Source organism: Panthera onca, chromosome B4 (genome assembly GCF_046562875.1).
Source record: "Panthera onca isolate mPanOnc1 chromosome B4, mPanOnc1 haplotype 2, whole genome shotgun sequence".
Classification (NCBI taxonomy): Eukaryota; Metazoa; Chordata; class Mammalia; order Carnivora; family Felidae; genus Panthera; species Panthera onca.
The window spans coordinates 46189657-46216445 of NC_138345.1; the positions used below are offsets into that span (position 1 = coordinate 46189657).

Genomic DNA, 26789 nt, shown 5'->3' on the forward strand with positions numbered 1-26789 from the left:
ATTTGCTCCCCATTTAGAGTCAAGGGTGGATGCATCGATTGGTGGAACTTCTGTCATGTGCTTGTATTTGAGCTGCAGGGCAGATGGGGAAAAGGCCCTTGGTTCTTCAGCTTCTCTGTGTAATGGGCAAGGAGGCTCTCATATGTGACACTACGCTTTATTGCAGTTCCTTGGGTCTTACCTCTGTATACAGAAGGAATATTCTATATTTCCTGTTAATTGTATATGAGCAGAATAGAAATTGAGATTGTTTTCCCTATTAGTAGGAAATCAGATTTTTTTCTAAAATCTATCTTGTTCCTAGTAATTATCTGTTATCAATCAGCCATATTGCCTCGACTTTTTAAACTGTTAACAAATGAGAACTTTCTACCTGATCAGGGTGTGTTCTTCGGTATAAACAGTCCCATATTTCCCATAATCCATTAGAGTGCAAGGTATGTAATCCTTCAGGGAAACCATGAGGTAATACCCACAAGCAGGGTGACTCCTTGAAGCAACACAGTCGTGGCCTTAGTATTTCAGACTTTTTTGGTTGCATCCTTTTCTTGGTACTTCATTTGTTTTTATTTAAAGCGAACCTGCGATTGATCTTTCTGAAAACCTAAAAAAAAAAATTTGGGGTCCCCAATGTGATTGCTCTTGACTCTAAAGGTAGCCTCCCCTCAGTCTTGGTGTGCCTTGCAAAGTCTGTATTTTTAAGAAGTTGTGTATATTTCAAACTACTATAAGTAGCATTACGTGTTAAAATGCAGTTTTTAAGAGAACATGTTCAGTTCCTCAAAGCAAACTCTTTTTAGAGGGAAGGATCCTTTGGTGCTCCAACCAACCATCCTCACTTTGTCTGGAAAGCTGCCGTTTTGATATTTCAGCAAGTGGAGAACACCAGGGTGTGGTGAACACTAGCTGCCAAATTGTAGGGAGGACTCAGGTGCTCCATTTTTATAGGCTGGCATTTGTACCTCCAGACACGTGAGACAGAGTGGACTTCCTGTGTTCATTCACTGAGAGATGTTGAAGGTTGTGACTTCTGAACTATAAGTGTGTGTGATAGACTACGTTTATTTTTATACTCAGAGGAAGGGTCTTCTGAATTTAAATATGTTCCTTTCTGCAAAGAATTCTAAATTAGTCTTGGCCCTATAATTTAAAAAAAAAAACCTGGTCTAGCAGTGTAGAACAATATTTTATCTTCCTTCTCATAGAAACATGAAGTTTTCCAAGTTTGGAAGAAACCATGGTTCAACTCATTCAGTTTTCAGAGAAAGAAATAAGATCTACTGTTCTCTCGATTTATCCTTTTATATTTTAGATTTTGTTCTCTACTGACCACCTTTTTCTTTTTTTTCTTGGCTGCTTTATTAGAGGGGTAGTGTGGAATATTTTTGCTTAGCAAAAATTGAAATCTATCCACTTGACTCTTTTTATTGTGGTAAAATATACATAACATAAAATTTATCACTTTCACCCTTTTTGAGAGTATGATTCAGTGGCATCAAGTATATTTATATTGTTGTACAACATCACCACCATCCTTTTCCATCATTCTTAACTGAAACTATACCAATTAAACAGTCACTTCCTATTCCCTCCTCCCCTCAGTGCCTGGCAACCATTAATCTACTTTTTTTTTTTTCCTCCATCAATTTGACTATTCTGTGTACATCATGTAAGTGGAATCATACCATATTTGCCCTTTTGTGTCTGCCTTATTTCACTTCGTATGATGTTCTCAAAGTTCATCCATGTTGTAGCATAGGTCAGAATTTCCTTCCTTTTTAAGGCTGAATAATATACATAGTAAGTATTTGCCATATTTTGCTTATTTTTTCATCCATTGCTGGATGCTCGGATTGCTTCCATGTCTTTAACTACTGTGAACGTGAATGTACAAATGTCTTTTCAAGACCCTGCTTTCAGTTCTTTAGGGCATGTACACACAAGTGGAACCACTGGTAATCATATGATAATTCTGTGTTTAATTTTTTGAGGACCTGCCATGCTATTTTCCATAGTGACTCTACCATTTTCATTCCCATCAACGGTGCCCAAGGGCTTCACTGTCTCTACATCCTCACCAACACTTGTTTTCTGGTTTTGTGTTAATTTGTTTTGTTTTTTGATAGCAGCCATCCTAATGAGTGTGAGGTTTTGATTTGTGTTTCCCTTATGACTAGTGATGCTAAGCGTCATTTCATGTGCTTATTGGCCATTTATATATCTTCTTTGGAGAAATGTCTACTCAGGTCTTTTGACTATTTTGAATTGTTTGGTTTTTTTTTTTTTTTATGTTGAGTTTTATGAGTTCTCTGTATATTCTGAGTATTAATCCTGTATCAGATATATGGCCTTTGCAGATATTTCCTCCCATTCTGTGGGTTTCTTTTGTTACTCTATTGATAGTGCCTTTTGGTGTACAAAGTTTTAAATTTTTCATAAAGTCCAGTTTGCCAATTTTTCTTTTGCTGCCTGTATCTTTGGTGTCATATCAAGGAAATCATTGCCAAACCCAATGTCATGAACCTTTTGCCCTGTGTTTTCTTCTATGAGTTTTATGGTTTTAGGTCTTTGATAAAATTTGGGCTAATTTTTGTATGTGGTGTTAGATAAGACTTCAACTTAATTCTTTCACTTGTGGAGATCTAGTTTTCTCAGCACCATTTGTTGAAAAGACTCCTTTCCCCTATTCAATGGTCTTGGCACCTTCGTACAAAATTGCTTGACCATGTAGGTGAGGGTTTATTTCTGGGCTTTCTAGTCTATTCTATTGGTCTCTACATCTGTCTTTATGCCAGTACCATACTGTTTTGGTTACTATAGCTTTGTGGTAAGTTTGAAATGAGGAAAGCGTGAGTCCTTCAGCTTTGTTTTTCTTTTTCAGGATTGTTTTGGCTATTGGAAGTCCTTTGAAATACCATATGAATTTTAGGATGGGTTTTCTATCTCTGCAAAAAAACATTGGAATTTTTATAGGGGTTGCAGTGAATCTATAGATTACTTTTGGTGGTATTGTGAACTCAATACCAACAAAACCCACAAATAATCCAATTAAAAATGGGCAGAGGACCTAAATAGACATTTTTGCAATGAAGACAGATGGCCAACAGGCATATGAAAAGATGCTCGACAGCACTAATCATCAGGGAAATGCAAATTAAAAATACAATGAGACATTTTTATACCTGTCAGAATAGCTAAAATAAAATACATAAGACATAACAGGTGTTTGCAAGGCTGTGGAGAAAAGGGAACTCTTGTGCACTGTGGTGGGAATACAAATTTGTACAGCCATTGTGGAAAACACTATGGAATTTCCTCAAAAAACTAAGAATAGAGTTACCATATAATCCAGTAATTCTACCACTGGGTATTTATCCAAAGAAAACAAAAGCACTAATGTGAAAAGATATATGCACCCTTATGTTTATTGCAACATTATTTACAATAGCCGAGATATGGAGGTAATCCAAGTGTCCATTCCTAGATGAATACACACACACACACACACACACACACACACACACACGAATATTAGTTATAAAAAATAATGAAATCTTGCCATTTGCAACAGCATGGATGGACCTTAGAGGGTTTAATGCTAAGAGAAACAAGTCAGTTAAAGAAACACACATAGTATATGATATCACTCATATGTGGAATTTAAGAAACAAACACATAAATAAAACAGACAAAAAACAGATCCTTAAATACAGAGAACAAACTGGTAGCTGCCAGAGGGTGTGTGTGTGGGGGGGGAGATGGATGAAATAAAGAGGATTAAAAGAACACTTAGCTTTTCTTTTTCCTAATAACTTAATGTCACGTCAGCTAACATACAGCATATACAGTATAGTCTTGGCTTCGGGAGTAGATTCCCGATTCATCACTTCACATACAACACCCAGTGCTCATCCCAATAAGTGCCCTCCTCAGTGCCCATCTCCCATTTTCCCAGCCCCATCAACCCTCAGTTCTCTGTATTTAAGAGTCTCTTATGGTTTGCCTCCTTCTCTGTTAGTAACTTATTTTTCCTTCCCTTCCCCTATGGTCTTCTGTTAAGTTTCTCAAATTCCACATATTAGTGAAAATATGTATCTTTCTTTGACTTATTTCACTTAGCATAATGCCCTCCAGTTCCATCCATGTTGCTGCAAGTGGCAAGAAGATTTCATTCTTTTTAATTGCCAAATAGTATTCCATTGTATATGTATGCCACATCTTCTTTATCCATTCATCAGCTGATGGACATTTGGGTGCTTTCTGTTATTTAGCTATTGTTGATAGTGGTGTTATAAACATTAAGGTACATGTGCCCCTCTGATACTCCGGTATCCTTTGGATAAATTCCTAGGAGTGCTATTGCTGGGTTGTAGGGTAATTCTATTTTTAATTTTTTGAGGAACCTCCACGGAGTTTTCCAGAGTGGCTGCACCAGTTTGCATTCCCACCAACAGTGCAAGAGGGTTCCTCTTTCTCCACATCCTCGTCCACATCTATTGTTGCCTGAGTTGTTAATTTTAGCCACTCTGACCAGTGTGAGGTGGTATCTCAATGTGGGTTTGATTTGTATTTCCCTGATGATGAGCAGTGTTGAGCATCTTTTCATGTGTCTGTTGGCCATCTGGATGTCTTCTTTGGAAAAGTGTCTATTCATGTCTTCTGCCCATTTCTTCACTGGATTATTTGTTTTTTGGGTGTTGAGTTTGATAAGTTCTTTATATATTTTAAATACAAACCCTTTACCCAATATGTCATTTGCAAATATCTTCTCCCATTCTGTTGGTTGCCTTTTGGTTTTGCTGATTACTTCTTTTGTTGTGCAGAAGCTTTTTATCTTGAGGTCCCAGTAGTTCATTTTTGCTTTTATTTCCCTTGCTTTTGGAGATATGTCAAGTAAGAAGTTGCTGCGGCTAAGGTCAGAGAGGTTGTTGCCTGTTTTCGCCTCTAGGATTTTGATGGTTTCCTGTCTCACACTTAGTTCTTTCATCCATTTTGAATTATTTTTGTGTATGGTATAAGAAAGTGGTCCAGTTTCATTCTTCTGCATGTAGCTGTCCAGTTCTCCCAGCACCATTTGCTAATGGCTAAAGAGACTGTCTTTTTTCCATTGGATACTCTTTCCTGCTTTGTTGAAGATTAGTTGGCCATACAGTTGTGGGTCCAATTCTGGGTTCTCTGTTCTATTCCTATGGTCTATGTGTCTGTTTTTGTGCCAATACCATACTGTCTTGATGATTACAGCTTTTAGTACAGGCTAAAGTCTGGAATTGTGATGCCTCCAGCTTTGGTTTTCTTTTTCAACATTACTTTGGCCATTTGGGGTCTTTTGTGGTTCCATACAAATTTTGGGATTGTTTGTTCTAGCTCTGAGAAGAATGCCGATGCAATTTTGATTGGATTTGCACTAAATGTGTAGATTGCTTTGGGTAGTATTGACATTTTAACAATATTTATTCTTCCAATCCATGAGCATGGAATGTTTTTCCATCTCTTTGTGTCTTCTTCAATTTCTTTCATAAGCTTTCTATAGTTTTCAGTGTACAGATCTTATACCTCTTTGGTTAGGTTTATTCCTAGGTATTTTATTGTTCTTGGTGCAATTGTAAATGGGATCAATTTCTTGGTATCTCTTTCTTTAAAAATTTTTTTAATGTTTATTTTATTTTTTATTTTACTTTTTAATTTTTTTTAACGTTTATTTATTTTTGAGACAGAGAGAGACAGAGCATGAACAGGGGAGGGGCAGAGAGAGAGGGAGACACAGATTCGGAAGCAGGCTCCAGGCTTTGAGCTATCAGCCCAGAGCCCGACGCGGGGCTCGAACTCACGGACCGTGAGATCATGACCTGAGCCGAAGTCGGACGCTCAACCGACCAAGCCACCCAGGCGCCCCTAATGTTTATTTTTTAAAGCGAGAGAGTGCAAGCAGGGGATGGCAGAGAGAGAAGGAGACAGAATCTGAAGCAGGCTCCAGGCTCTGAGCTGTTAGCGCAAAGCTTGACATGGGCCTCGAAAGCACGGACCATGAGATCATGACCTGAGCTGAAGTCAGGCTCCTAACTAACTGAGCCACCCAGGGGCCCTGCTCGATATCTCTTTCTGTTGCTTCATTATTGGTGTATAGATATGCAACCGATTTCTGTACATTGATTTTCTATCCTGCAACTTTGCTGAATTCATGTATTAGTTCTAGGAGTTTTTTGGTGGAGTCTTTTGGGTTTTCCATGTAGAGTATCATGTCATCTGTGAAAAGTGAAACTCTGACTTCTTCTTTGTCAATTTGGATGCCTTTTATCTTATTTTGTTGTCTGATTGCTGAGGCTAGGACTTCTAACACTATGTTAAACAACAATGGTGAGAGTGGACATCCCTGTTGTGTTCCTGATCTCAGGGGGAAGCTCTCAGTTTCTCCCCAGTGAGGATATTATCTGTGGGCCTTTCATATATGGCTTTTATGATGTTAAGGTATGATCCCTCTATCCCGACGTTTTTGAGGGTTTTTATTAAGAAAGGATGAGGGCGCCTGGGTGGCTCAGTCGGTTAAGCGGCCGACTTCGGCTCAGGTCATGATCTCGTGGTCCGTGAATTCGAGCCCCGCGTCAGGCTCTGTGCTGACAGCTCAGAGCCTGGAGCCTGTTTCAGATTCTGTGTCTCCCTGTTTCTCTGCCCCTCCCCCGTTCATGCTCTGTCTCTCTCTGTCTCAAAAATAAACGTTAAAAAAATTTTTTTTAATTAAAAAAAAAGAAAGGATGCTGTATTTTGTCATATGCTTTTTTTGTTAATTAAAAAAATTTTTTTTACATTTATTTATTTTTGAGAGACAGTGTACTAGTCAGGGATGGATAGAGAGAGAGGGAGACACAGAATCCGAAGCAGGCTCCAGGCTCTGAGCTGTTAGCACAGAGCCTGACATGGGGCTCGAACTCACGAACCGTGAGATCATGACCTGAGACGAAGTCAGATGCTTAACTGACTGAGCCACCCAGGCGCCCCTGTCATATGCTTTTTCTGCATCTATTGACAGGATCATATGATTCTTATCCTTTCTTCTATAAATGTGATGTATCACATTGATTGATTTGCAAATATTGAACCAGCCCTGAAGCCCAGGAATGAATCTCACTTGATCATGGTGAATAATTCTTTTAATATACTGTGAATTTGATTTGCTGGTATCTTGTTGAGAATTTTTGCATCCATGTTCATCAGGGATATTGGCCTGTAATTCTCCCTTTGAGTGGGGTCTTTGTCTGGTTTGGGAATCAAGGCAATACTGGCTTCATAGAATGAGTCTGGAAGCTTTCCTTCTGTTTCTACTTTTTGGAACAGCTTGAGAAGAATAGGTTCTAACTCTGTTTGAAATGTCTGGTAGAATTCTCCTGGGAAACCATCTGGCCCAGGACTCTTATTTGTTGGGAGATTTTTTTTTTTTTTTTTTTTTAAATTTTGAAAGAGAGTGAGTGGGGGAAGGGTGGAGAGAGAAGGAAGGAGAGAGAATCCCAGGCAGGCTCCACACTGTCCCCACGGAGCCCAACGTGGGGCTTGAATTCATGAACTGCAAGATCATAATCTGAGCCAAAATCAAGAGTTGGATGCTTAACTGGCTGAGCCACCCAGGCACCCCTGTTGGGAGATTTTTGATAACCGATTCAATTTCTTCACTGGTTATGGGTCTACGAGGACACTTATCTTGATGAGCACTGAGAAATTTATGGAATTTTTGAATCATTATATTGTATACCTGAAATTAATATAATACCATATGTTAATTATACTTGAATAAAAAAAATAAAAAATCCTAGTAAGTCTTCCAATTCATGAAACATGAGTTGTCTTTTTATTTATTTTTGTCTTCTTCAATTTATTTCAGCAGTGTTTCAGAACTCTCATTGTAACTGATTTTTGTGTGTGAACTGTATCCTGCTACTTTGCTGAATTCATTTAATAGTTCTAAAAATTTTTTGTGTGGAATCTTTAGGGTTTCCCCCATATAAAACCATGTCATCTGCAAACAGTGATAATTTTTATCTTCCTTTCCAAGTTGGATTTCATTTATTACTTTATTCTTGCCTAATTGCTTTGGCTAGAACTTCCAGTACTATGTTGACTAGAATGGTAAAAGTGGGGATCCTTGCCTTTTTCCTGATCTTAAAGGAAAAGCTTTCAGTCTTTCACCATTGAGTATTGTTTGCTCTATATTTGCTCTCTTATTAATTTCCTTCTATCCTAGTTTGTTGTGTGTTTTTATCATGAAAGCATGTTGAATTTTGTCAAGTGCTTTTTCTCTATTAGTTAAGATTATCATGTAGTTTTTATCCTTTATTCTGTTAATGTTGTGTATTACACTGATCAATTTTCCTATGCTGTACCATCATTTCATTCTAGGAATAAATCCCAGTTGGTCATGGTATGTAATCCTTTTCATATGTTGTTGAATTCTGTTTGCTAGCATTTTCTGAAGGCTTTTTGCACCACTGTTCATAAGTGATAATGGTCAGAAATTTTATTTTCTTGTAGTGTGTTTGGCTTCACTATTAGGTTAATAATGGCCATACAGAATGAGTTAGAGTGTCCTTTCCTCCTCAATTTTTGGAAAATTTTGAGAATTGGTGTTAGTTGTTTATGTATTTGGTAAAGTTCATCAATGAAGCCATCAAGTTCAAGACTTTTTTTGTTGTTACTGGGAGATTTTTTTTTTAAGTTTGTTTGTTTGTTTGTTTGTTTGTTTGTTTAGAGAGCATGAGCAGGGGAGGGGCAGAGAGAGAGGAAGAAGAGAGAGAATCCCAGGCAGGCTCTGCACCATCAGCACAGTGACTGATGAGGGACTCGAACTTACGAAACCTGAGATCATGACCTGAGCCAAAACCAAGAGTCAGAGGCTTAACTGACTGAGCCACCCAGACACCCCCTGGGAGATTTTTGTTTTTTAATTACTGATTCAATTTCCTTACTAATTAGAGGTCTATTCAAATTTTCTGTTTCTTTCTTTATGATAGTCTTGGCAGCTTTGTATTTCTAGGAATTAGTCATTTCATCTAGGCCATCCAATTTGTTGATGTGCAGTTGCTCATACTACTCATTTATAATCTCTATTTCTGTAGATTCAGTAGTAATGTCCCCACTTTTGTTTCTGATTTCAAGAATTTGAGTCTTCTCTCATTTTTTCTTAGTTCTTCTAGCTAAAGCTTTGTCAATTTGTTCTATTTAAAGAATTAACTTTTGTTTATTTTCTCTATTTTTCTATTCTCTATTTTGTTTATCTTTGTTATAACCATTACTATTTCCTTCTGCTAGCTTTAGGTATGGTTTATTCTTCTTTTTCTAGTTCCTTAAGTTGTAATCTTAGCTTGTTGATTTGACTGCTTTTTTCTTTTTAAGTGTTCAGAGTTATAAATTTCCCTTTTAGCACTGCTTTGCTGCATCCTTTAAGTTTTGGTAGATTGTATTTTAGGTTTTATTCATCTCTAAGTATTTTTAAATCTCCCTGTGATTTTTTTCTTTGATCCATCGGTTGCTTCTGAGTGTGTTGGTTTAATTTCCACAAGCTTGTGAATTCTTCAGTTTTCCTTCTTGTATTGATTTCTAACTTAATTCTTTTGTGGTTAGATATTTTGTATGATATTTATCTTTTAAGTTTTATTGAGATTTAATTTGTGGCCTAACATAATGGTCTGGGAAATGTACTGAGAAATGTCCCATGTGCACTTGCAAAGAGTCTGTATGTATTCTCTTGTTGTTGGATAGCACATTCTGTATACATCTGTGAGATCTAATTGGTTTACTGTGTTAAGTCCTCTATTTCTTAATTATCTGTTGTCTGGTTGTTCTGTATTGAGAATGGGGTGTTGAAGTCTCCAGCTATTATTGTAGAACTGTCTCTTTCTCCATTCAGTTCTGTCCATTATTGCTTGATATATTTTGATGGTCTGTGATGAGGTGTGTAAGTGTTTTACAGTTGTTATGACTTTTTGCTATATTGAACTTTTTATTAATTTATAAATAATGTCTTTCTTTGTGTCTTGTAACCCTTTTTGATTTAAAGTCTATTTTTTCTGAATTAGCGTAACAAATCCTTCTCTCTTGGTTACTATATGCATGGACTATCTTTAACCATCTGTTTGCTTTCAACCTATTTGTGTCTTTGGATGTAAAGTGAGTCTTTTGTAGATATCCTATAGTTATATCATCCTTTTTACAAATTCATTGTGTCAATCTCTGTCTCTTGATAAAATAGTTTATTCCATTGACATTTTAAAAAGTAAATACTAAGGAAGAAGGACTTCTGTCATTCTGCTCTTGTTTCCTTTATGGTTTATAGCCTTTTTGTCCTTCATTTCCTGCATTACTATCTTCTTTTGTGTTGAATTGATTTTTTTTTTGTGTGTGTGTAGTGAAATGTTTAAATTCCTTTCTCATTTTCTTCACAAGGGTCTTGCCTTGTTAATGGCTGCTGACCAATCAGGGTAGTGGTTGCTGATGATTGGGGTGGCTGTGGCCATTTCTTAAAATAAGAAAACAATGTAGTTTGCTTCATTGGACCTACTCTTCCTTTCACAATTTCTCTTTGGCATGCAAGGTTGTTTGATGGCATTTTACCCACAATAGAACTTCTTTCAAAATTAAAGCCAGTCCTCACAAACCCTGCCACTGCTTTATCAACTAAGCTGATGTAACATTCTAAATCCTTTGTTGTCATTTCAAAACTGTTGTACATTTTCACCACCAGTGCACAAGGGTTCCAATTTCTTCACATCTTCACCAACCATGGGAATTATACTTAACACACTAAAGTTGTAACACTCTAACTTGAATTGATGTCAAATTAACTTCAATAGCATAAAAACTCTGCTCCTTTACAGTTGCACATTCAGTCCTTTCAGATGATGATATCACAAAGTTACATCTGTATACATTGTCCAAAAACATAAACTAATAAGTTTTAAAAATGTATTAATCTCTTGATCATGTAGGAAACAAAAAACGGAGTTACAGACTATTGTTATAATAATGCTAGTTTTTATAATTGCCTGTGTGTTTACCTTTACTGAGATCTTTATTGATTCATACAGCTCAGAGTTCCTGTCCATTGCCCTTTCATTTCAACCTGCGGGGCTTTCTTTAGCATTTCTTGAAGGACAGGTCTAGAGGTAATGAACTCCCTCAGCTTTTGTTTCTCTGGGAATGTCTTAATGTCTTCCACACTTTTGAAGGACAGTGTTGCCACATACAGGCATACCTCAAAGATAGTGTGGGTTCAGTTCCAGATCACCACAGTGCAAACTGTATATTGCAATAAAGTGAGTCAAGTGAAACTGTAGGTTTCTGAGTGCTTATAAAAGTTACGTTTAGGCTGTACTATGTATAGTTTATTAAGTGTCCATTGGCATTAAATCTAAAAAAACAATGTGCATCCCTTCATTAAAAAATACTTTTTTGCAAAGAAATGGTACTATCTGAACTTTCAGCGAGTCAGAATCTTTTTGCTGATGGTAGTGATTACTGACGATTGTGGTGTTTGTGCCGTTTCTTAAAATAAGAAAACAATGTAGTTTGCCTCATCGGCTTGCTCTTCCTTTCACAAACAATTTCTCTTTGACATGGGAGGCTGTTTGATGGCATTTTACCCACAATAGAACTTCTTTCAAAATTGAAGCCAGTCCTCACAAACCCTGCCACTGCTTTATCAACTAAGCGGATGTAACATTCTATATCCTTTGTTGTCATTTCAAAACTGTTGTACATTTTCACTACCACTGCACAAGGGTCCCAATTTCTCCACATCTTCACCAATACTTGTTATTTTCTGTTGTTTGGATAACAGCCATCCTAATGGTTAAGCGGTATCTCATTGTGGTTCTGTTTTGCATTTCCTAAATGATTAGTGATGTTGAGCATCTTTAATGTGCTAAGTGACATTTGTAGATCTTCTCTGAAGAAACGTCTACTAAGTCCTCTGCCCATTTTTGAATTGTGTTCTGGGACTTTTTTGTTGTTCCTACTTTTTAATTTTAGCTTTTATCTGGCACTGCATTGTATTTAACTCCTGCTGCTTCTGGTGATCTGCTTGAGGTGTCAGATGAATTCTTTATTATTTCCTACAGTGCTGGGGTATAGTAGGAGGGGCTAGCAAATACTCCTAGTATAGTAGGGTTGGCCGTTCCTTCAGCCAGATTTTGAAACCTGCTTATTTGACTGTGGCAACAGTTGGTAGTTGGAGACCTGGAGACAGTGAAATGAGTTCCTGTTCTGTGCCAAATACTATGCCAAGTGTAACTTCACATAATTCTCACAGTACTCCTTTAACCTAGATAGTATTCAAATTGTAGATAAACTGAGTTCAAGGAAATTAAATCCTACTCTTACATAACATAGGTAGTAAATGGCAATCTCAGGATTCAAATGCCCAGGTCTACCTGACTCCAAAGCTTCTATCTTTCATTATATAATGCTGCCCCCCTTCCATGGCCTGTAAATTTAACCAGAGAGCAAGCCTTTGAACCTGGAAATTGTTGAAGGAGGAAGATGAGTTGAACATTTCACTTCATTCTTTGGGAGGAAAAAGTGGAGAAGATTGTGAAAAGCTAAGGTAAGTTCATAACAGTGGACAGGATTTCTTGAAGACACCGAGGTGTCTCATCTGTAGAAACTGATCACCTTTGGAAAAATTGTATCTACTTTTGGTCGTAACATTTTCTGCTTTTTTTTCTTTGGTAACATAAACCAAGGTCACTGGCCCATAGATAAATGAATGCCTGGACCTAGATGGATGAACTGACTTCTATAACTTACCATAAATTCCCTTGAAGCCTGAGTGCCCCTCTACCTCTCTGAGTCTTAAGAAAGGCAAGAATAAAGGGAACAGATATTTGTCAAGATCCTACTGTGTGCTGGGAAAACTGTAAGGGGGAGTGGTTATTATCCCAGTTTTACACATGAGAACACTGAGACCCGGAGATATAAAGTAAACTGCCCAAATCACACAACCAGTACTAATAGGGCTGAATTCAGCTTTTCCCAGGGACTAATAAGCTCCCTGTCTTAGAATTTAATTCTCACAGTTCTGGAGGCTGGGAAGTCCAAGATCAAGATGCTGGTAGATTCAGTGTCTGGTGAGGGCCTACTTCCTCATTCATATAGTCATCTTTTTGTTTTGCCCTCACATGGTAGGAAGGGCAAGTGGGCCCTCTGGGGTCTCTTATAAGGGCAGTAATCCCATTCATGGGGGATCCATCCTCTAATTACCTAATCACCTCCCAAAGGCCCTTCCTCCTCATACTATCATATTAGTGATTGGGTTTCAACATATGAATTTGGGGGGATATGACATTCAGTCTATAGCACCACCTTAATGAGAGAGTTCTTTATCGGCCCTCTGGTAGTTATGGATAACTGTTAGGAGATTATTTTTATTCACACAGAACTCTTTCTCCTCAGTTCACTCTTTGCTTATTGTGGGTTGGCATATTATATCCAGCTTGCCTGCACTTGGGGTCTCTTCCATCACATGGTTTAATCAAAACCATGATGATAGCCTGTCTGGCTGGTTTCTTTTCCTGGGTGAGATGGTGCTGCTCTGAGGTGACTGAATGGAGGTAAAAGTTCCAAAGGGAGCCGGTTATGGAGTGCACTCTTTTTCTAAATACCCCAAAAGAATTGGTCACCAGTATACATCATAGGATCCTGTCCAAGTTGGGTTGGTATTTTTAGACCCCTTTCCTTTTTTTAAAAAAGAAAACTTTTGAGAACTAAAGTTTATATTGAGTAAAGAACACACATGGCTAATGTGCTTCTGTCTTTCAAATGTACAATGACCAATACAGTAAAAAATCTCTTAATAGTTTTGGGGGGAATTTCTTTTTTCATAATCTGTTGCCTTGTTATACCTTCACAGTCAACCTTCCAGAGATTCTGCTCTCAGGATTCTGCAGCAGGAAACCAGCTTCTTATACTGTTTCTAAAATATAGGCCTCACTGCTCATAAGACTCATTTTAGTCCTGGAAGTCACTAAGCCCTTAAAAGTTAAGGAATTCAGTTTGGTAATAGCCTAGGTTAATACCCATATGGTTCTGCACTATACTTTAAAAAAACGTGGTTTTTTTTTTTTTCCTACCTGACATTTCAGAAAGAAAAAGATGGCTCAGCAAAATATTTCCCAAATGTTTAACCCTGATGATTTTTCCACTCAGCACTTTACACAAAGAGGTGGGTACAGATGGCAGTTTGCTGGATCTGGGTAATAATCAGTCTTGGTCCTCACCCATTCCCTGGAGCCCACTCTCCATTTCTGTATAAACAAAGTCGTTTCAACAGGGTCTAACAGGGTCTTAAGAAATGTCTCCAGTATTTACCACTTGCAAATATGGAATCTATTAGATCAGGTTTTTAACTCGGTAAATATCTGCTTTGAGTGCACCACTGTTTTAAAGCTCAAGAAGAATTAGAAAGCTAAGGGTAATGGTCCTGTTCTCTTGCACAGTAAGGAAGACATAATTTAGAAATTTTAACGTGAAAAGCTAATCATAAACATGTGGAAGAATAGAGTATTAGGAGTGAAGTGTCGTGAGGGCTTTAATTTTTTTTAATGGCACAGGAAACCAAAGAAGTAGAGAAGGATGAAGTGATAGAATAAAATGTTAGTCGTTGAATCTAGAGGGTGAACATTTGGGTATATTTTTTCCTACTTTTCTATGTGTTTGAAGATTTATATAAGAAAAACTAAAACTAAAAAGTCTTAACCATAAAGAACATTTATGAAACTATACAAAAAATAACTTCAAGATGATATATGGTTCACTCTCTATTACTAAGGGTTTAGGTTATTATTAGAGTTGGTAAGAATTAAAACACAGGTGTAACTGTAGAGGCCCTCAGAGGCCAGGTAATGCGAATGAAGGAAGTTGGCTGGTCAGATAGCAGTGGGAAGTGGTGGGATTGAGAGAGTAGGAGAGTATGCACCTCACTGAAAGCATCTGCACTTAAAAAAAAACCCTGAAATTCAGAAACGTGAAATTTTAAAAAACATGCATTCAGAAGAAACACAGTCCAAAAGGCTGGCAGTTTGCGGTCTCCTACAAATGACAAAATTTACCATCTCTAAATTTACCCAGCTTTCTGTTCTCCCTCCTCTTTTGATCAGAAGATAATAGGGGTGATTCAGTCATCAAAAGGAGGGAAACAGGTTCCTGACACTTGAGAGTGATGGGAAATATTAGCTTACTGCCTCTAGAATTGGCCTATGTTGCTACAGCTTTGTAGCTTCAGGAGTAGAAAAAGTGGCCTGTCATCGTTGTGGTCATCGTCATCATCGTCGTTGTCTCCTCCTCCTCTTCTCTTCTCTTCTCCTCCTCCTCTCCCCCCCCCCCCCCCCTTCTATGATCCTTCTTGCTCCTTCTATGATCTGGAGCAAGATTTGTGGTAGATTTTCAGAGATGGCTGTGAGTCAAAAAAAAAAAAAAAAAGCACATTCTGATAATAGACCCATCTACCTGGGCTTGGCTTTTAGATGATTAGGGGGAGGGTACAATTGCAATTTATAAGGATGATTTAAAGTATAATTTCTTTGACTTTGAAGTTGGCTGCAACTTAAACAACTCTAGTATGCCTTCTAGACTTGGCAGCCTTCTTAAAATTTCTTTTCTCATTTTTTTTTTTTTTAAAGAGAAAGAGTAAAGGTTTTGTTTTGTGAGCCAGAGTTGGGTTGTGGGTCCTCTGCTTCTGCCCTTCAGCCCTCTGGAAGCTTGGGCTGGCCCTGACGTTCCCCAGTCTTTAATACAAGCTCCCAGTATTCTCCTCAAGCACTGGAAATCTTCCTCATTCACTTTCAAAGAGCAGATTCAGACTGAGACCAGGCCTCACTCTTAAGTATATGTGGAGAACAGAGTAGGGACCCTGAAAAGGCTTTTTCTCCCTAAAGTCTTCTTCAGCTCACTCTTTGCTTGGAATTCCAGCAGTAGAATGTATCCTCCTAGCCTAATTTGAGAACCTTTTATGTACTAGGTGCTGTATGGCAGACATAAGAGGTAAATAGATAAGTAAAATATCTTCCCCCATCTCAAAGTTTGTTATGAGACTTTTATTTTATTTTTTTTAATTTTTTTAACGTTTATTTATTTTTGAGACAGAGAGAGACAGAGCATGAACGGGGGAAGGTCAGAGAGAGAGGGAGACAGAGAATCTGAAACAGGCTCCAGGCTCTGAGCGGTCAGCACAGAGCCCGACGCGGGGCTTGAACTCACGGACCGCGAGATCATGACCTGAGCCGAAGTCGGACGCTTAACCGACTGAGCCACCCAGGTGCCCCTGTTATGAGGCTTTCAATTTAATTGCCATGGAGAAGATTATGTTTTAAGGTATATTCAGCCATGTCAACCTTGGTGAGAATGAAAGATATGGAACTGGTTTGGGCTTATATAATTGGGGATACTTGGGGCAAGGGATGAGGGGAGGACTGCCCAAGGAGATATTACTTATAGATGAGAAAGACCGTGGCCACTTTTTGTTAAAATAAGTTGATTTACTTAAAAGTTTTTGGAATGAAATACATTCATCTGGTTTTAAAAAAAAAAGTTAAAATATCCTGTGAAAGTCTTCCCTCCTACCCTTGCTCTCCATTTGTCTGACTCTTGTCATTCCAGAGTTTCTTTATGTAAAATATAAGCAATTATGAATATATATTTTTATTTACTTGCATACCACCCATTTCTTACACAACGGTGGCATAGTCTAAACACCATCCTATATACCTTTCTTTTATTACTTAATATCTTTTTTTTTTTTTAAGCACTTGTTAAAAAAAAGCATTTAATGCACTTTCCTCCATGTAGCTTTGAGCTACCAGGACACTGCACCGCCCTCCTCTAAATCTTCTCCTCCGCTCTTGTGCTGAAGAATTTGACCTTCACAATGACAGGCTGCTTTGAGAGCCTTCCCGTCCCCAGAACTTTGTAGTGGCCCGATCGCACCACCTCAGTGATAGGAGCGACTCCAGGCTTGGTTTTGGCAACATTTAGCCATGTCTGCTCGCTGACCAAGGTCCACAGTTTATCAAGGTTGACAGTTGGGCAGAAGCTCTTGTTCCTAAGTCATAATACTTCATACCAATGTTCCCAGAGTAACCTGAGTGATGTTTGTTTATCCCAGCCTCCTGGGTGCTTCCCCTGCTTGCCTGCCCATGCAGCCATGGCTGTGGCTCATATGGCCCGGAACTTTCCAGGTCTTCCTGTCTGCATACCATGTTGGCAGCCTAGGTGAAAGAGTTATTACTTAATATCTTATGGAGATTTTTCTCTCGAATACATATAGAGCTCCTTTATTGGTTTCTCTGGTCATATAATATTTATGGATGTACCTTGGTTTAATTAACAAGTTCCCTGTTGATGGACATTGAGGTGTTTGCTCATCTTTTACTATGACAGTCACTGCTGCAACGAATAATCTTATATATTTATACCTTACACAACATTTAGCCTATGTGCTAATTTATGTGTAAATTCCTAGTAGTGAAATTGCCGCATCAAAGGCTCTATGGATTTGTGATTTTGATATCCATGCCAAATTGCCCTCTATGGGGGTGTTAATGACTTATACACTAATCAGCAATGCCTATTTTCTTCATAGTTCCACCTATGGAGTTTTTATCATACTTTTGGATTTTTACCAATGTGATAGGTGAAAAATGGGCTTGAGTGGAGTTTTAATTTTTTTTATGATGAATAAGGTTGTACATCTTTTCTTGTAGCTGAGGCATTGAGATTTCTTTTTCTGTGAACTGCCTATTCATATCCTTTGTCCATCTTTCTTTTGCTGATTCCTTACTTGCCAATTTCTAGGAGCTCTTTATATAATAGGAAGTTTGCTCTTTCTGATATGAGTTGCAGATATTTTTCCCAGGGTTTTTTTGTTTAACTTAGGGTGTTTTTTGTCCATGAGGAATCTTGATTTTTATATTGTTGAATTAATCAGTGTTTCCTTATGGCCTTTGCGTTATCCTGGCCCACTATTGAAAGCACAAAATCTTTCATTCCTCTTTCCATGGCACCTCCTCTCTGTGTCTAATTCTTGGATTGGCAGCAGAAAGCTTTCGGTAACCTTCCTCAGGTCTGTTCCTGGGACTGTATCTTTGTCGGTTTTAGGGTAGTCTTTGATAATTTTGTGAGAAGATTTTAGTGGTCTGAAAAATCCCCATCTTATTAATTTCAGGCACTCTAGAAAACTGGCATTTTCTTATGAAACTAAACAAGTGATTTTCACATGGCCCAGCCATGGCAGTCAGTCTCAGGGCATTTATCCCAGAGAAATGAAAATTGGCTTATACACAAACCTGTGCACAACTGTTTATAGCAGCTCTGTTTTTAACTGCCCCCATACTGGAAACTACCCAAATGTCCTTCAATGGATGGAAGGTTGAACAAACTCTGGTACATACACACCATGGAATACTACCGAGAAATGAGAAGGAGCAAACTATTGATAGATTCAACAACATAGATGATTCTCGAATGTATTATGTTGGGTGAAAAAAGCCAGTCCCCAAAGGTTACATGTGTTGTATGATCCCATTTATAAAACATTGTTGAAATGATAAAATTTAAAAAATGGTGAACACGGGTGCCTGGGTGGCTCTGTCTGTTAAGCCTCTGACTTTGGCTCAGATCACGATCTCATGGTTTGTGGGTTCGAGCCCTGTGTTGAACTCTGTACGGACACCTCAGAGCCTAGAGCCTGCTTTGGGTTCTGTGTCTCCCTCTGTTCTGCCCCTCCCCCTCTCATGCTTTGTCTCTGTCTCTCAAAAATAAACAAACATTTAAAAACATTTTTTTAAAATGGTGAACAGATGGGTGGTTGTCAGGGGTTAAGGATGGGGAGGGGAATGAGAGAGGTGGATGTGGTTATGAAAAGCAGCACAAGAAATCTTTGTGGTGATGGAACAGCTCAGGAGCTGACCGTGGTGGTGGATTCATGAATGTACACGTGTGAAAAAAATTGTATAGAGCTAAATATAGTAGACACCCTTATCTGCGGGGGGATATGTTCCATGACCCCCAGTGGATGCCTGAAACTGAATGGTACTGAACCTTATATATATTAGGTTTTTTCTAAATGTACACACCTGTCGTAAAGCTTAATTTAGAAATTAGGCACAGCAAGAGATTAATAATAACAACTGATAATAAAATAGAACAATTTTAACAATGTACTATAATGAAAGTTATGTGGATGTACGCTCTCTCTGGCTTAAAACGCCTATTGTACTGTCCTCACCCTTCTTGTGATGACGTGAGATGATAAAATGCCTGTGCAATGAGATGAAGTGAGGCGAATGATGTAGGCATTGTTATATCCTGTGAGGCTACCATTGACCTTTTGGCAATATGTCAGAAGGAGAATCATCGTGTGGTTCACCGCTGCTGTACACAGACGTGCACGTACATGAATGCCCCCCCCCCCCCACACACACACACACTCGAGTGCAAGTAAAATGGGGACATCTGCATAAGATCACTGGATTGTATCGCTGTCAGTCTCGCTTGTGATGTTGTATTATAGGTTTGCCAGATGTTACCTTTGGGGGAAGTTGAGTAAAGGGATACACGAGATCCTATACACAGGATCTCAATAAAACTTTCAATTAAAGAATAAATCCCTATTTTTGCAAATAGTGGCTTCATCAGAAGCTACCGTGTGGAGGCAGGTTTAGCTGGAGTAACTGGTGCTTTCCTCTGTTAGGATCCACAGTGGAACTGCCGAGGGACCTAAGTGCTGGCAGTGGAATATAGGGGAACAGAGTGGTACCTCATGTTCAACCCTGCCCTTACCTTAGCTCTTTCAGGTGAGATGAAGATCTGAGAACACTGACTGGCATTTCTGAGGATTCTGTGATAGCCCAACTGGGTAGCCCATCATACAGCCTGCTGAGGTAGGGGAAGTGGGGGAGGAGAAGACTGGTTTAAGTTCTAGTACCGGAGAAATCAGTGAAAGTTTGACGTTGGTGGTTGGGGGCAAGAATGGGGAGGGGTTCCTAAGATGAGCTTTGATGTGGGTGGGCTTAAACTGATTATGCTCAGCATATGCCCCATTGTCATATTGATTTTGGTGTACCTTATGCTATATCATTGGCTCTGATATGAGACAGTGTGGCCCTAGCTTAGTGGTTCTCAGAGTGTGGTAGGGCGATCCCTGGGATCCATGGGACCCTTCTAGGGATTCTCTGAGGTCAAAACTATTTTCACAATAATACTTAGGCATTTGCAGGGCGCCTGGGTGGCTCAGTCAGTTGGGCTTCTGACTCTTGGTTTCGGCTCAGGTCGTGATCTCATAGTTTGTGAGTTTGAGCTCCACGTCCGGCTCTGTGCTGCCAGCGCAGAGCTTGCTTGAGATTCTCTCTCCCTGCCCCTCCCCTGCTTATGCTCTCTCTCTCTCTCAAAATATGTAAATAAAAAAAAATACTTAGACACTCGCTAGCTACACTCATTCTCTTACAAATGTACAATGGAGTTTTTCAGAAGCTACATATTATAAAAGCAACATATTAAATGCAGAAGCAGATATGAGAATCCATATGTTTTCTGTTAAGCCAGACATTGAAAAGACTTATAAAATTTAAACCAGTGCCACTCTTCTCACTTTTTTGTTTTGGAAAATATCGTTACTTCTTTTAAAATATGTTGTTCATGTTAGCATGTAATGAGGCTAATATTGTTGTTTTAAGATAATTTAATAAATATTTAAGAATTTTCTCAGTTTTAATTTTTAATAGGTGAATACTGGTGTTAACCACAGAAACAAAGCTCTTTGGGGTCCTCAATAATTTTTGAAAGGGTAAAGGAATCCTAACACTGAAAAGTCTGTGAACTTTTGGCTTGGCAGAGTACTTGGCCAAAAGTTGGTATGTTTGAGTTCTAGTCAAAAGTTTGATGTATGACTATGGACAACTCATTTAGCCCCTTTAATTGATTTTTTTTCTTACATAAGTGTTAGTAATTATCTTCCTCTACATACTACACCTCAAAGAAAAGTAAGTTAAGTTTATATGAAAGGCTTTGAAAATAAGTGTCCTATGCACATGTCAGGAATTTAATAGTTACACAACAAAACTGATATTGGAAAAAAACATAACAAAAGTTTCTGGTGTGTTCACTGACATTCACTTTTTAAATTTCTTCATTTTTGCATCTCCTCCTGATGGGTTCCTTTACATATTATTTCTGTTTCTCAGTTTCTCAAACAGCCATTTAAAAATGTTATTATTAAAGTATAGCTGGCATACAATGTTCTATTAGTTTCAAATGTACAACAGAGTGATTCCATAACTCTGTACATTGCTCAAAGCTCACCGCAAGAAGTGTAGTCCCATCTGTCACCATACAACGTTATTACAGTATTATTGACTCTATTCCCTATGCTCTACTTTTGATCCCCATGACTTATTTATTTTATAACTGGAAATTTGTACCTCTTAATGCCCTTTACCTATTTCACCTATTCCCCCGCTCACCTCCCCTCTGGCAACCACCAGTTTGTTCTCTGTCCTTAAGAGTCTGTTTTGTTTTTTAGATTCCACATAAGTGAAATCATGTTGTCTTTCTCTGTAGGAATTATTTCACTTAGCATAATACCCTGTAGGTCCATCCATGTTGTCACGCATGGCAAGATTTCATTCTTTTTTTTTATGACTGATACTCCTCTGTGTGTGTGTGCGTGTGTGTGTGTGTGTGTGTCTGTCTGTCTGTCTTCTGAATCTATACATCTTCTTTATCCCTTCATCTATCGATGGACATTTGGATTGTTTCCATAATTTGGCTACTGTAAATGATGCTGCAATAACCATAGGGGTACATATATCTTTTCAAATTAGTGTTTTCATTTTTTGAGGTAAATTTTCAGAAGCAAAATTCCTGGATAATACGGTATTTCTATTTTTAATTTTTTAAGGAACCTCCATTTTACACAGTTTATACAATGGTTGCACCTATTTACAGTCCCACCACTGTGCACGAGGGTTCCCTTTTCTCCAATCCTTGCCAACACTTGTTGTTTCTTGTCTTTTTAATGCTTGTCATTTTGATTCGTTTTTGATTTGCATTTCTCTGAGAGAGATTAGTGATGTTGAGCACCATTAGCCATCTGTGTGTGTGTCTTTGAAAAAATGTCTATTCAGGTCCTCTGCCTGTTTTTTAATCAGATTGATTGGGTGTGTGTGTGTGTGTGTGTGTGTGCACAGTTAAATCATCTAAGTTTTTTTTAATGTTTATTTTTGAGAGAGAGAGACAGACAGAAAGACAGACAGACGGAGTGTGAGTGGGGAAGGGGCAGAGAGAGAGGGAGACACAGAACCCAAAGCAGGCTCCAGGCTCTGAGCTATCAGCACAGAGCCCAATGTGGGGCTAGAACCCATGAACCTCGAGATCATGACCTGAGCTGAAGTTGGATGTTTAACCAACTGAGCCACCCAGGTGCCCCAAAACATCTAAGTTCTTTATGTATCTTGTATATTAGCCCCTTGTCAGATACATCATTTGCAAATATCTTCTCACTAGGTTGCCTTTTTGTTTTGTTGATGGTTTTTGTTTTGTTTTTGTTTTTTGCTGTGCAGAAGCTTTTTACTTTGGTGTAGTCTCAACAGTTTATTTTTGCTTTTGTTTCTCATATCTGAGGAGACTTATCCATAAATATGTTGTAAGGCTGATGTCCAAGAGATAACAGTTTTTTCTTTTAGGAGTTTTATGGTTTCATGTTGCACATTTAGGTCTTTAATTCATTTTGAGTTTACTTTTGTGTATGGTGTTAAAACAGTGGTCTAGTTTCATCCTTTTGTGTGTAGCTGTACAGTTTTCCCAGCACTATTTCTTGAAAAGACTGTCTTTTCCCCATAGTGTATTCTTGGCTCCTTTGTTGTAGATTAATTGACCATATAAGTTTGGGTTTATTTCTGGGTTCTCTATCCTGTTCCATTTGTGCCAGTACCACGCCATTTTGATTACTGTTGCTTTGTAGTATATCTTGAAATGTGGGCTTGTGATTTGTTCTTTCTCAAGATTGCTTTGGCTATTCCAGATCTTTTGTGGTTCCATACAGATTTTAGGATTATTTGTTCTAGTTTTATGAAAAATGCTATTAGTATTTTGATAGGGACTGCACCCAATCTGTGGATTGATTGGAAAGTATGGACATTTTAACAATATTAATTTTTTTCCAATCCATGCACATGGTATGTCTTTTCATTTGTATCATCTTAGTTTATTTCAGCAATGTCTTATAGTTTTCAGAGTTTAGGTCTTTCACCTCCTTGGTTACATTTATTTCTAGGTATTTTATTCTTTTCATTCTTTTAAATGGGATTTTTATTTATTTATTTATTTTTTAATTTTTTGGTTAAATGGGATTTTTAAAATTTCTCTTCCTGCTACTTCATTGTTAGTGTATAGAAGTGCAACAGATTTTTTTTTTTAAGTTTATTTATTTATTTTGAGAGAGAGCATGAGCAGTGGAGGGACAGAAAGAGAGCGAGAGCAAGAGAGAGAATCCCAACCAGGCTTCCTACTGTCAGAACAGAGCCCAGTGTGGGGCCTCAAACCCATGAAACCATGAGATTATGACCGGAACCAAAACCAAGAGTCAGCTGCTCAATCTACTGAGCCACCCAGGCACCCCAAGAAGTACAACAGATTTCTGTATATTAGCTTTATATCCTGCACCTTTAGGGTTTTCTATATGTAGCACCATGTCATCTGAAAATAATGATAGTTTTACTTCTTACCAATTTGGGTGCTTTTATTTCTTTTCCTTGTCTGATTGCTGAAGCTAGGACTTCTAGTACTATGTTGAATAAAAGTGGTGAGAGTGGATATTCTTTTCTTGTTTCTGATCTTAGAGGAAAAGCTTTTAGTTTTTCACCATTGAGTATGATGTTACTTGTGAGTGTTTCATACTTGACTATGTTGAGATATGTTCCCTGTAAATCACTTTGTTGAGAGTTTTTATCATGAACAGATGTATTTTGCTGCTTTTTCTGCATCTATTGAGATGATCATATGGTATCTATCTTCCCTTTTGTTAATATGATGTATCACATTGGTTGATTTGTGAATACTGAACCACGCTTGCATCTGTGGAATAATTCCCACTTGATCGTGGTGAATGATCTTTAATGTATTGTTGAATTCAGTTTGGTAATATTTTGTTGAGGATTTTTGCATCTGTGTTCATCGATAATATTGGCCTGTAGTTTTCTTTCTTTGTAGTGTCTCTGGTTTTAATAATGGCAATGCTGGCCTCAAAGAATGAATTTGGAAGTTTTCCTTCCCCTTCTATTTTTTTGAAATAGTTTGAGAAGAATAGTAGGTATTAACTCTTTTTAAAATGTTTGGTAGAATTCACCTGTGAAGCCATCTGGCCTTCAACTTTTGTTTGAAAGGAGTTGCTGTTGTTGTTGTTGTTGTTTACTGACTCAATTGTATAACCAATAATTGGTTTCTTCAGATTTTCTATTCTTATTCAATATTGGAAGATTGTATGTTTCTAGGAATTTATCCATTTCTTCTAAGTTGTCCAATTTGTTGGCATGTTTTCATAGTAGTCTCTTATAATTCTTTATATTTCTGTCATGTCAGTTATTATTTTTCCTCCTTCATTTCTGATTTTATTTGAGTCTTCTTTCTTTTTTTTTCTTGATGAGTCTGGCCAAAGGTTTATCAATTTTGTTTGCCTTTTCAAAGAACCAGATCTTGGTTTTATTCATCTTTTCTCTTGTTTTTTTTTAGTCTCCATTTTATTTATTTCCATCTAATCTTTATTATTTGCTTCCTTTTTACTAACTTTGGGCTTTGTTTGTTCTTTTTCTAGTTCCTTTAGGTGTAAGGTTAGATTGTTTATTTAGATTTTTCTTGTTTTTTGAAGAAGGTCTATATCACTATAAACTTCACTGTTAGAACTACTGTTGCTGTGTCCCAAAGATTTTGGACCATTTCATTTTCATTTGTCTCCATGTATTTTATTTCCTCTTTGATTTATTTATTGACTCATTGGTGGTTTAGTGGCATGTTGTTTAGCCTCCATGTGTTTGTGTTTCTTCCAGTTCTTTTCATGTAATTGATTTCTAGTTTCATACCATTGTAATTAGAAAGATACTTGATATGATTTCAGTCTTCTTCAATTTATTAAGATTTGTTTTGTGGCCTAACGTGTAATCTGTCCTGGAGAATGTTTCGTATACACTTGAAAAGAATGTGTATCCTGCCATCTTTGGATAGAATGTTCTAAATGTATCAGTTAGGCCCATCTGATCTAATGTATCATTCACAGCCATTGTTTCCGTATTGATTTTCTGTCTGAATGATTTATCCATTGATGTAAGTGTGATGTTAAAGTCCGCTACTCTTCAGTTTCTTTCTTTATGTCTGTTAATATTTGTTTCATATATTTAGGTGCTCCTGTGTTGGATACATCAATATTTATAATTATTATATCCTCTTATTGGATTGATCCCTTTATCATCATGTAATGCCCTTCTTTGTCTCTTGCCATAGTCTTTGTTTTGAAGTCAGACAGTCATTTTAATTATTAAAAGAAATTGAGTGAATACACTTTCCAAGGTTTTCATTCAAGAAAGGATTTATATTCCTGATACCTTGAAATAGTGTCATAGGGTCAGGAACTGTATTCTGGAGAAACCACTTACTAGTCACTGTGTGACTTTAGGAAAGTTACTTCTCTGTGTCTTGAGCTTCTTATCTATGAAATAGGACTAATAATTCCTTACTTTCTAGGGCAATTATGGGTATGAAAAATGATGTATAGGAAGCACTTTGCCGAGTGATTGGTGTGTAACAGATGCTCCATAAATGACAGTTGCTATGTTTGTTTTTAGTATATAAGAAAAGATGTAAGATTAAATCTTAGTCTCCTATCCTGTCTTCAGTGAATTTATTGTTATTTATAAAACAAATTTGTTGACAATAATTTCCATTTTATTTGATTTAAATTTTTTCTACTTTGAAGGACTATTGAGTGGCCAGACTTCCCCAACAAATACCAAACTGGAGAAATTGGATTCTCAGCAGGTGTTACAGCTCTGCCTTCGATATCAGGACCACCTTCATCAGTGTGCAGAGGCCGTTGCCTTTGATCAGAATGCTTTGGTTAAACGAATCAAAGAGGTAACGTACTGTGGGAAAATAACATCACCAGCTCACGATTCTCATTTCCTCTGACTACCAGGTCCTTTTCTACTGAGCAGTAGAGCCAATGATCCAAGCTTTACGGGAAGTAGCCATTTTCTTAGTCTTTTTTTTTTTTTTTTTTTTTTTTTACATTTTATGTTATTTATTTATTTATTTGTGAGGGGAGGGGGGCGGTGAAAGTCAGCAAGGGGCAGAGAGAGAGAATCCCAGGAGAGGCAGAGGGAGAGAGAGAGAGAAGCGAGACTCACCTCAAGCAGGGCTCATGTTCACCCAAAGCAGGGCTCAAGCTCACCCAAAGTGGGACTCGAACTCACAAACCATGAGATATGACCTGAGCCAAAGTCAGATGCTTAACAACTGAACCCCTCAGCACCCATCTTAGTCTTGACATTTGTCCTCTGTCTTTCCTAGCAGTAAAATGTGTTGGTGAAAAGGAGTAGTCTATGCAGCTGGACTAATCTGGAATTTGAATCCTGATTCACCACTTATTTGCTTGGATAAGTTACTTAACTCGTTCTGGTCTCGGTTTTCTCATCTGAAAAATGGGGTAATAGTAACAATGGGGGGACAGTAACACTGTCCCAAGTGTTGAGGGATGATTAAATTGCTTA

The 26789-nt window shown here is 37.8% G+C and overlaps 1 protein-coding gene across 2 annotated transcripts in view; it reads left to right on the top strand.

Annotated features, from left to right (window-relative positions):
* BORCS5 (BLOC-1 related complex subunit 5) overlaps positions 1 to 26789 on the top strand; it is a 97215-nt gene that overhangs the window by 45590 nt on the left and 24836 nt on the right. For both annotated transcript variants that reach the window (XM_060658346.2, XM_060658345.3), the window contains exon 3: positions 25997 to 26154. In XM_060658346.2, coding sequence (XP_060514329.2) covers positions 25997 to 26154 — 158 coding nt within the window. The remainder of the gene's footprint in view (positions 1 to 25996; positions 26155 to 26789) is intronic.